Source organism: Vipera berus, assembly GCF_964194415.1.
Source record: "Vipera berus genome assembly, chromosome: 1".
Lineage (NCBI taxonomy): Eukaryota > Metazoa > Chordata > Lepidosauria > Squamata > Viperidae > Vipera > Vipera berus.
Window position 1 is genome coordinate 76,510,213 of NC_138202.1, and position 12,315 is coordinate 76,522,527.

A 12,315-nucleotide genomic window follows, 5' to 3' on the forward strand; every position below is an offset into this window, starting at 1 on the left:
TTTTCTTGAAAGCTGTTTTATTACTTGGATTTTTGTTTCAAGATGTTGGTGTTAATACATTTAAAGCTGTCAGCCACCCAATTCACCTGTATTGAAATAGTCCTATTTTATGCCTTTTTACAGCTTCAGATGTGTTTTGGCATAACTTTTTCTAACATCATCTATTATATACCACAGCTACTTGTTAGTCAGATTTTGTTATTTTTTTGTCAGAAAAGTAATTGTTCGTTAAGTGAAATGTAAAAGCTTTGCAGGATGAATCCAAAGGCCTACTTAATACAATATCCAGTTTCTACAGTGGGCCACTCCCATTTTTGGAGCCTATAAACAGCGCTGAAGGAAATCCTTCCCCATTGTCTTTCTACGTCTGATACAGTCATAATCACTATCGTGTGTTATATGTGCTGAGTCAGATATTAGAATTATCCTCTCTGGAAGAAAGTGCATACCAAAAAATAGTGAAAATGTCAGCAGATAATAGTAGTATTCCATACTTTCTTCCATTACAAAACAGATGCTTTTATTTATTTTTTTAAACAGTTGAGGAATGTATGCTTTAAATAAGACTCTTCCTTTATTAAGTATATTTTATGTCTGGTAATTTGATCATTCTTTTTAAAAAAAATCTCATTTAATAAATTAAAGCAATTTATATGGCAGCTTAACTCACTGCTTCAACTCTGAGTAGCTAACAATAATAAAAGAGAAGTAAAGCAGTCCAAAACAATTAAAATAATTACAATCATAATCAATATACAGTGAGCCAGAAGTCCAATAAATCCCTTCCCTCTTACTGTTTGACAGCAAACAAGTAACCTACCAGGCACACCTGACCTCACAGATCGAGTGCTATATATGAACTTATTTCCTACAATAAACTTTCAGAAAGGCACACATATTCTGCTTTAAATCTCATATCGGTTTGTCCTTCTCCCAGTCTTACTATTTTGCCTTGGCTTGAGTCATTTTTTGCAATATGCCCTTGTGTGCCACTCAGAGTTCAAGTGCAAGAAATGGATGAAAAAAATGCTTTCTTTTGAAGTAGATATTTTATTTCAAATTACAGGAAGAATATTTGACACGGTAGTAAAATGTTGTAGCAGCTGTTCCCCTATCCTTTATTTTATTGCTTTCAAGAGAAAAGATAGGGAGAGAGGAAAAAAGAACAAACACAAAGACAAAAAAAAAATTAAAAGACAAAATAATAAGGGGTCCATAGTGCTCTCTGAACTTGCTTGTTTTCTTGCAGACGTTTCATTACCCAAACTAGGTATCATCATCAGGAGTGCTGTTTCCTGTCAGTTTATATTCTAGTGCAGGGGTGTCAAACTCACAATGTGTTCTGTACCAGCCTACTACCGGCCCTGCAGAAAAGGCAGGGACAACCCGTTTACAAACGGCAAGAGGCTGGAACTAAGCCTGCCAAATTTATTAACATAAAACAGAGCAAAACAAGACACGAACCATGAAACAGGAGCTATTCAAACGGTTGCCTTCAGCAAACCAGCCCTCCCACACATTCCCTTTTTAAACAGTTCAGGGCGTGGCTTCTCTCTGCCTCCTTCCGAGGTGCCCCATTGCCTTCCTTTGTTTACTCCTGATTGACTGCCTCCTGCGTCGGGCATCCTTGAACAGGGCCAGCTGTGGGTCATCTTCATCCACGCTGTCAAGCTCACACAGCTGGGTCTGCGTCATAACCAGATGGGAGGGGCCTGGCTGAGGGCTCTAAGGCCATCATCAGCAAGCTGTCCAACACCCTCAGCAAGTTCTCCAACACCCCCCTCCTCCTCCTCTGAATCGTCCGACCCAACTGCCAAACCCACAGGCTGACCCTGAATCACAACACAATGTCACGTGACGTGTCGTGATGTATCGCGACGTTTTTGCCATTTTCAGCAATGGGTTGGGCGTGGTTTCGCCATGATGCATCCGGCCCGCAGGTTGACAGTTTGACACTGCTGTTCTAGTGGCTTGCCTGTCAGAATTGGTGAGGGTGGTCTTAGAGATTCTTTGATTGAGCTGTTTACTGTTGGCTTCTTTGGCAGTTTCTTGATTGGGGTATCGTTTACTTGATTGCTGGTCTGAAGTTAACCTTGGAGTTAATCTATGCTGTTCTAGGTGCTGATGGCTGATGGAGAGGTGCTTGGTTCTTTTTGTTCCTTTTTGGGCTAGGTGATAGTCTATTGATGTTGTTAATGTCTATGTGTCTATTGATGGCTGATTTGTCAGAGTGCCGGGCTTCTAGAAATTCCCTGGTCTTTTTAGACTTGGCTTGGTCTAGGATGGTCTCGTTTTTCCATTTGAAACTATGGTTAAATCTGTCTATGTTGTGAAATTAAAGAATTTTCATCATGTCTTCTGACTACTAGTTGGTGTTCGTGGATGCATTCTGCCAGTCTTCTGCCTGTTTGTCCTATATAATGGTCGTTGCAGTCCTTATATTGTACGTTGTAGATAATGGCTGTTTTTTCTGCTGGGGTTGTTGGGTCTTCTGGTCTGCTTAGGATGTTTTGAAGGGTTTCAGTTGGCTTGTGTGTTTTGTTGATTCTATGTGGTTGTAGTAGTCTGTTGGTGGTTTCTGAAACACTCTTGATGTATGGCAGTGTAATTCTTTTTAGGGTTTGTGTTGGTTGTGTTGTATTGGGTTGAATGGTCAGGAACATTTTGATAAATTTGCATGGATATCCATTCTGTTGAAGTATGTTGTATAGATGCCGTATTTCCTTTTTCTGCTGTTCCAGGTTGCTGCATTGTGTTTGGGCTCATCTAAATAAAGTCCTTACACTGCTTCTCTTGTGGGAGGTTGGGTTGTTGCTTTGGTAGTGGAGCACCAGATTAGTATGGGTAGTTTTTCTGTAGACTTGCATTTCTAGTTTGCCATTGTGGTCTCTGCTGATCAGGATGTCTTAAGAAGGTAGCGAGTTGTTGTTTTCTTCTTTTCTAGTAAACTGGATTCCTTTAAAAATGTTATTGATTTTGTCTGTGGGTGTTCTCTATTTGCTCTTTTTTATTATGGTGAATCAGATATGCTCTACATATCTGATCCGTATTTTCAGTTGTGTTTGTGGAAGTGCTATGGCTTCTAGAAGTTGCATGACGACCTCCACTATAAGTCCTGAAGGTGGTGATCCCATAGGTGTCCCTTTTATTTGTTGATAAATATGTCCATCAAATTGGAGGTATGTAGCTAAGCAGAGGTTCATGAGATCCATGATCCTGGGTGTTTTGATCTTCATGTATTTGTTTAAATCAGGTGTGCTGTGGAGCAATGTAGTCATGGATTCTTTGGGTAGTTTTGGATCTGTAGAAGTAAACAGGGCTGTGACATCAAATGAGACCAGGATTTCATCCTCATCTATAGTCACATCCCTGATTTTTTATTGGATTGGCTCCAACACTCCATTAACTCTCCACTTCAAACAACCAGGTACTTCAAATGCCAGGGAATTTCTAGAAGCCTGACACTCTAACAAAACAGCCATCAGTAATCATTAACAGCATCTATAGACTATATACCATGTTTCCCCAAAAATAAGACCCTTTCTTTTCTTTTCTTTTTTTTTTTTTGGCCTCCAAAAGAGGCACCAAGTCTCTTTCATTCTGCAGCTAAAAATGGAGCTCCGGCCTGCATTTCACCGTCAGAGGTCTTCCAGAAAAGCCTCTGACTGCAAAATGCAGACCGGGGGATGCTGCAGAAGAAGTAGGCTGGTGAGGCAAGTGTGAATCCATGGGAGGCATGGCTGCAGTGGTAAGTGGGTGCGGGGCGCATGGGGCAGCTTCTTCCCCCACCCACCCCTAGGTGATTTTTAGGTGTGCTCCTCGCAAAACTAGGGCTTATATTTGGGTTAGGGCTTATTATTAGGCCCACCCCCAAAACTCAAGCTAGGGCTTATTTTTGGGGGGGTAGGTCTTTCGGGGAAACATGGTAGATATAGAGACTATCACCCAGCCCCAAAAGGAACAAAAAGACCCAAGCAACTCTCCATCAGCAATCAGCACCTACAGTAGGTCAGCATAGATTGACTCCAAGCTTAACATCAGATCAGCAATCAAATAATACCTCAGTCAAGAAACTGCCAAAGAAGCCAACAGCCAACAGCCCAATCAAAGAATCTCTAAGACCACCTCCACCAATACTGACAGGCAAGCCACTGTAATATAAGCTGACAGCAAACAACACTCCTTACTAGCACTGATGATGTTAGCTAGTTTGGGTAATGACACGTCTGCAAGAAAACAAGGAAGCTCAACGAGCACTAAGGACCCCTCATGTCAATCCTGAGCTACAAATATTCTCCTTTATTAGTATAAAATAATAAAAAAGTAAAAATATTTTTAAAAAATAAGTGTAAGTATTCAGTTTGCATTTAAAATAGCTCATTAAACCTTGTTAGCATGGACTAGTGTTAATTGGCCTTCCTATTACTCTGATCAATGTTTTTAAACCTCTATATTATATAGTGAATTTGAAACCACATGAAAATTTTTAGATAAAGATGTTCAAGCCAAGATCTCTAGCTCCTAATTAAATCCATATGCAAAAACTAGAGCAAGTCCTCTATTTCAGACAAAAATATAAGTAATAATTTTGTATTATAATCCTACAACGTAAAGAAGCGTGATTTGTTTTTGAGCTAACAGCAATATCTTAATTTTTCAGATTGTCACCTGCTGCTTATTATGCCCAGAGAATGATCCAGTATCTTTCACGCAGAGATAGCATTCGCCAGCGCTCCATGCGGTATCAGCAAAATCGCCTCCGCTCTTCCTCATCTTCTGCTTCCACTTCTGAGAATGCAAGTCCATCTGTAGAAGGAAATGACCTGGAATTTGAAGACTTTGAGTAAGTTCTTTATTCCAATACAATGACTTAATTATTTTCTCTTTTGTCTGCTTTTTATTTTAAAAATGCTTTGTGCATGTTAAAAAGAAAGTAGGTTGAATACATTTTTCTCAAAAGTAGACTTTACAATACTGATTAATTTGTCCTTTTTAAATGCATGGAAGACAAATTGTACCCACTGCTGCCCTCTCTAACTTTCCAAGCTGTTTATCATTTGAACGACAAATTAAGTAAGCGAATAATGGGAATCTGTTCAGCTGTCAAAATCAAAGTATCAGCAGTATTACTAATTTGGGGTACACCCCATAGAGTTGCATTTCTGTTGTTTCAGTGAAAATAAAAATGTGGGCATTAAAATAGGTAATTTATACAATCAGTGTTTATATATTTGTTCCTTTCTACTTCCTTCAGTTTCTAAGGGTGCCCACTCATCAGGTGACTCTGAGAGGCTTACAAAACGATTAAAAACATCAATGTAGAAAGAATCAAAAGGACCACAACAATAAAAACATCTGTGCCAGGAGGAGACAGATGCCCAGTACACAAATTTAGCATCCTAACCCAATCTCAGTGGGAAGAGCCACACCTTGAAGGCTTGCCTAAAGGACAGCACAGGGTTGGCGACATGCAGTGGTGGTGATGGGAATACTTTTGTAAAGGGTAGATGCAGCAACAGGAAATGCACACCACCTGGATCCCACGTGATTACATTATTTTATTGATAGGGGAATCAATAAAATACCATCCTCATCTGATTTTAAAAGATGGACAGAAAGAATCAGAATGAGATGGTCACACAAATATTCTAGCTCCGAAGTGGGAAGCACTTTATAGAAGAACACTAGCCCTTAAATTGCACCTAGAAACTCACTGATAATGTAATAGATCAGATGGGCATATTGAGGTGTACACCAACTTAGTAATACTGGTGTATTCTGGACCAGGTATAACTTCTGAATAGTTTTCAAGGCCAGCCCTGGGAGAGTACATTGTGGTAATCCAAATAAGGGGGCTAGGACGTGACTAGCAGCAAACAACATTTCCTGATCCAGGAATGGATGCAATTAGTGCTTAAAATCCATTTGTGCTGTAAGTCAACACAAATGAACAAAGCAAACTGACAAAGCAATAAAGCAAATCAACTTTCCTGTAATTTAGATGACTCCAAGTGACTACACTGAGTCTTGTGAACAAGATGGAAGTGCTTTCTCATTAGCTTCTTCCAATATTTTTTAAAACTTCTGGTCGAACCCGCTGAGCTGGATTTCCTGCTGATCTCTCATCTAAGTACTAAACAGGTCTGACCCAGATTCTCTCTCTTTAAAGAAAATCACCAGGATCATCCATGTAGTGATAGATAAAAGAAACATAAAAGAGAAAAGGTGAGATGGGAGAAGGAAAAAGTACTCATGTATATGGATGGAGTTTTTGTTTTATTTGCCTTTCATGACAGTATTTCTTAGATCTCAGAAAGTTTTGTAATTTTATCATATTATCCGCATAAAATTATTAATTCAATATAGATATTGAGGTTTTTTTTAGTTCTTTCTTGCAGATACTATGTTTTTAATTGATTATGGTGGGTGGAAATTTGTTACCTGGCTTTATATTTTCATGTTACCATGAAATAGCTGTAGCTTGTTATTGTTTGATCATTCAGTCATTTATGATTCTTTGTGACACAGTGGGCATAATTTTGCTAGGATTGTGTGTCAGTGGATTCTTCTTTAATTTTTGTATAAGCTCATGCTTGGGTCATCCATAACACATACTTCTTTGTCTTCTGTCCATCTTTTTCAATTGCTGCTGTTTCTTTAAGTGGTGGGTTTTTATCTATTGACCATTGTCTTCATATTATGGGTCCAGAATATTTAAACTTTGGCTTCTCTATAAGAGCTTTCAGTGAGCTGCCTAGTTTTACTTCGTTTAGCAATGTATTTATCTTTTCCTTTTCCAGTCCAAGGTCGTCTCCACAGTATTCTCTAGCTGCAGTACAATTCAAAGGAATTCTGTTTTTTGGGTTTGTTCTTTCTGATGTTCCAATTTCACAGCGACATAACTGGGAAAACCATAGTCTTGATAATATGTGTCCCTTTCTTGTTAATATGTTTCTCTACTTTAATATTTTATCTAGACCAGTCACACTGTTTTCCCAGGTAGCAGCTATTTATTTCATGAGAATGATTGTCATCCCTGTGAATTTTTGAGTCCAGGAAGATACATAAATTTGTAACTAGGTGCCTTCTTAAACCCAAACTATATCTCTTCCTAGAATAGTCAGGCTTTTGCCATGGTATTCTGTATTCCTGCAGATGCTACATTCTCCTTCATCTCCTGATTAGAATACTGCATTAGTTTATTTGATGTCTAAGCAGGCGGGGATCAGCTGTTTGTTCCTCTTAGCAATATTTTGCAGAGTCCTTAGTACAGGTAGTCCTCGAGTTACGAGTGTAATGGAGCCTGCCCATTCCACTCATAACTCGAAAACTCGTGGGAGTGAATCTCGTACCTCCAACGAGATCACTCTCTTGCTCGTTAAAATGCATGGGGCTCGTTAAGCGAACATGAGGTATCTCAGGGTGGGGAAGGCCATGGAGGGCCTAGTGATGGAACAGGCCCCCAAGGCCTCCCCGACCCACTAAGATACCGTATGCTTCCCCCTCCCTTCCTGCCGCGTCTGACTCACCTGGAAAAGATCCGTCTCCTCTCTGCTGCGGTTCCTGCTGCTGCTGTGATCTGAGGCTGGGGATGCTTCCGCAGCCCCCCTGCGGCCCGATCCAGGCTCCGGAGGCCTTTTCCAGGCCGCTGCCACCCGGATCTGAGGCCGGCGAACACTTCCGCTTCACAGGGATTGCCTGTAAAGGCTAGTGTAGCACAGCTTTCTCCAGATGTCATTTACATTTGCAGATTCCATGATTTCACTGGTTTTTTTTTCTTTACCTTTTTTACCTTATTAAATGGCCTGTAAGTTGGCCTAATAAAGCTGTTTCCCGAATCTGTAAGAGCAAATGATTATGATTCCTATATTTTGTATTTTTCTCGTTATATGAGGGCTCAAAGTGGCTCACTGTAATAAAATAAAACATGTAAAATAACAATAAGAATTAAAATCAGAAGTGAATTCAAAATAGTAAAAAAAATATTCTGACAGCTAAAAGTCTGATGAAACATGTACTTCACTATTTTCTGACTATTGAAAGAGTAGGAACTAAATTACATCCCTGTGGAAAGCATTGAATAGTGCGGGAGCCACATCAGAGAAACCCCTCTGTTATATACCACATAGCTAAGCTTTTGGTAGTAGAGGCGACATCTTCCTGCTGATCTAGAGTTTTGTAAAAGAGCATTTCCCACCTTTGGTTTTTTTGGTTTTTTTTTAAAATGCCTGTCTTTTCAATAAACAAAGTCATCGAGAATGTAATGTATCAGTGTGAAAAAATAATCACTCCTTTAGTTTATTTGAGCCAGTTAAAAGAATAATTAGGCCCAGTTATCCAACTATTTCATTAAACTATCAAGCAATTAGTTGATTTACCTTACTTTGATAAACTTTGGATATTTTCATCAAAGCGAAGTTTTCACTATTCAAATTTTAGAGACAAGTCATCCCCCATTCAGATTTCTAAAGACCTTTGTAATAAAAACAGTGTTGCCTGTTGGTTTAGAAAAAACTATCACGTTTCTAAAACTGGCAGTCTTGTCAGTCCACAGTGAGAATCTTAGGAATGAAAGAGGTTTCGGGACAGAATTAATCCACCATCATAATCATATTTTCTCTGAGAGCACAGCATAAAATCATCCAAGGCGTCACAAAGAAATCCAGAATGACGTTTTAAGTTTGCCAAAAAGTGTTTGGAGACTCTCTCGACAACTGGAGGGATACAGTATGGGCAGATAAGAGTGACACTTTTTAGACGACGTAGGTATTGTTAATGACATACAGAAAACATAAACTGCTTTTTAAAAGAAGAATCTCATATCAGCTGTCAAGTAAGGAAGCGTAATGTCATGGTTTCAAGATGAAAGACACCTGGGTGACTTCAGGCCAGTCACTCATTCCCACTTATTATGTATGCATTCCTGAGTTGTACAAAATAAAGTTGGGATATTACATATAATAATGATGATAATGTTTTGCTGCCTCATCAAGGTGCCATTATTGAAAGAAGCATAAATTCCACAGAAGATCATCAGGCCATATCTACATCAGCTGAAGTTGAAGCACAAGTGTGTATCATCGTAGGATAAAGATCCCAAACATAGATGCACATCTATTAGGGAATAGATGAAGAAGTCTAAATCCAATGTTTTGGAAAGCTAAAAAATGCAGTCCATATTAGAAACCCCATGAATGTTACTGAGTTGAAGCAGATCTCCACATTTCTACACAGCAGTGTGAGCTACTTCTCATCAAATACAGAAACTATAGTCGCAGTTGACTCTAAAGGTGGTGCAAACATTTACTGAATCTAATTACTTTTTACACACTGATACATCACGTTGAGCTGACTTTATATATACAGGTGAAACTCGGAAAATTAGAATGTCGTGCAAAAGTTCATTTATTTCAGTAATACAACTTAAAAGGGGAAACTAATATATGAGATAGACTCATTACAAGCAAAGCAAGATAGTTCAAGCCGTGATTTGTCATAATTGTGATGATTATGGCGTACAGCTCATGAAAACCCCAAATCCACAATCTCAGAACATTAGAATATCAAATCAACACAGACTGTGGACTTCAAGCATCTTGCAGTGTGTGCCTCCATTCTTCCTCCAGACTCTGGGTCCTTGGTTTCCAAATGAGATGCAAAAGTTGCTCTCATCAGAAAAGAGGACTTTGGACCACTGAGCAACAGACCAGGTCTGTTTTTCTTTAGCCCAGGTAAGATGCTTCTGACGTTGTTTGTTGTTCAGGAGCGGCTTGACAAGAGGAATACGTCATTTGAAGCCCATGTCCAGGATCCGTCTGTGTGTGGTGGCTCTTGATGCACTGACTCCAGCCTCAGTCCACTCCTTGTGAAAGTCCCCAACACTTTTGAATGGCCTTTTCCTGACAATCCTCTCCAGGCTGCGGTCATCCCTGCTGCTTGTGCACCTTTTTCTTCTACACTTTTCCCTTCCACATAACTTTCTATTAATGTGCTTTGATACAGCACTTTGGGAACATCCAACTTCTTTTGCAATTTCCTTTTGAGGCTTTCCCTCCTTATGGAGGGTGTCAATGATGGTTTTCTGCACAACTGTCAGGTCAGCAGTCTTCCCCATGATTGTGATTCCTACTGAACCAGACTGAGAGACCATTTAAAGGCTCAGGAACCCTTTGCAGGTGTTATGGCTTAATTAGCTGATTAGAGTGGGACACTTTAAGCCTAGAATATTGCACCTTTTCACAATATTCTAATTTTCTGAGATTGTGGATTTGAGGTTTTCATGAGCTGTACGCCATAATCATCACAAATCAGGGCTTGAACTATCTTGCTTACTTGCTTTGCATGTAATGAGTCTATCTGATATATTAGTTTCCCCTTTTAAGTTGCATTACTGAAATAAATGAACTTTTGCACGATATTCTAATTTTTCGAGTTTCACCTGTTAAATAAGTGAAAGGAGTGTTACACTTCAATGTAATTTGTAACACATGAAATCCCAGGCAAATAAGTGTTCAGCAACTGCTCAAAGTTGTTATGACATTGCAGCATTCCTGTGGTCATGTGGTCAAAATTTGGGTGCTTGGTAGCCAACTTACACTTTTGACTACAGGGACACTTCAACTCCTCCTACCCAAGTGTCTCACCCCATCAATGTCCTTTTGGCTGCCTGACACCCTGTGCTTCAGTGCCCCAGCTGACCCGTCATCATCTATTTGCTCCTGTTGCTGATAAGGTGTGCCTGATCTAATGGCTGGGCTTGGGTTTTGTGCTGTAAAACAAAGCCCAAAGCAACGCCGGAGCTGTGGTGCACCAAAAAGGCCCATTGCAAAGAGCTTCTGGGTGGGACTGGGCTTCATGTCCCCGTCCCCCCCCCCCGCCTCCCAAAAAGCTGAAGCAAAAGCAAAGGATTTTGAGGGGGCACATTGCTGTTCTGGGGTTGCTTTTAGCTGTTTTTTTCTCCCTCCACAGTATGGCCAGCCTGGTGCAGAAGCTTTATGCAAAGGAGCTCTGGGGCTGCTTTTGACACTGCCCCTTCCACCCCCCCACCCCCCCGCTCCCCCAGCCCAAGCCTGACACAGCAGCCCAGGCCAGGCACACTGCAGGAACAAGAAGACAGCAGCTAGTTGGGGTGGGGAGCACAGGGGTTGCAACAAGTTTGGAGTGCAGAATAAGGGTGACTGGGACTGGATTGATTTGATTTGATTTGATTAAATTTATATGCCGCCCTTCTCCCTGAGGACTCAGGGCGGCTCACAACCATAAAATTTAAAAAACATAAAGTAAAAAATTTAAAAAAGAATTAAACAATAGATGCAATAATTACAAGACAATTTAACCCAGTAAAAAGCCTAATTAAAAACTGTAGACAGTCCAGGCCCACCTGTTGGAACAATCAGGTCACGGCAGAAGGACCGAAGGTCAGGAGCCGTCTGCAGCTCCGGGGGATAGTTCATTCCAGAGGGTCGGCGCACCCACAGAGAAGGCTCTCCCCCTGGGGGTTGCCTGCCGGCATTGCCTGCCCGACGGCACCCTGAGGAGGCCAGCTCTGGGAGCGAACCGGGCGATGGGAGGTTGACAATGGCAGCAGGTGGTCTTGCAAGTACCCCGGGCCTAAGCCATGTAGGTTTTAAAGGTTATTACCAGCACCTTGAATCGGAGGGCAACCGGAAGCCAATGCAGCTCGCGCAGGAGTGGTGTAACATGGGAGTACTGAGATACTCCCATAAGCACCCATGTGACCGCATTTTGCACCAGTTGAAGCCTCCAGGGCAGCCCCATGTAAAGAGCATTGAAGTAATCCAGGCGAGAAGTGACAAGGGCGTGGGTAACCGTGCATAGGGCATCTCGGTCCAAAAAGGGGCGCAACTGGCGCACTAGGCGAACCTGTTCGAAGGCCCCCCTGGTCATGGCCATTAGATGATCTTCCAAATTAAGCCGTGAATCCAGGAGGACACCCAAGTTCCGAGCCCTTTTTGAGGGGGGCAATACCTCCCCCCATCAAAAGAGATGGAACTTGTTGTACAATACGAGATGCCAGTATCCACAGCCACTCGATCTTGGAGGGGTTAAGCCTGAGCCTGTTCCTTCCCATCCAGACCCGCACCGCCTCCAGGCACCGGGACATCACGTCAAGGGCATCACTGGGTTGGCTTGGGGTGGAGATAAACAACTGGGTATCATCCGCATATTGGTGATACCTCATCCCAAAGCCATGGATGATCTCACCCAGCGGCTTCATATAGATGTTAAACAGGAGGGGGGAGAGAACCCACCCCTGAGGCACCCCACAAGTGAGGGGCCTCGGGGTAGATCTCT

At 41.4% G+C, this 12,315-nt stretch overlaps 1 protein-coding gene across 4 annotated transcripts in view; it reads left to right on the plus strand.

Moving 5' to 3' along the window:
• The window catches only part of AMBRA1 (autophagy and beclin 1 regulator 1), a 165,322-nt gene that overhangs the window by 61,075 nt on the left and 91,932 nt on the right, over nucleotides 1-12,315 (plus strand). For all 4 annotated transcript variants that reach the window (XM_081315060.1, XM_081315062.1, XM_081315063.1 and 1 more), the window contains one exon: nucleotides 4,661-4,843. In XM_081315060.1, the coding sequence (XP_081171186.1) occupies nucleotides 4,661-4,843 (183 nt within the window). The remainder of the gene's footprint in view (nucleotides 1-4,660; nucleotides 4,844-12,315) is intronic.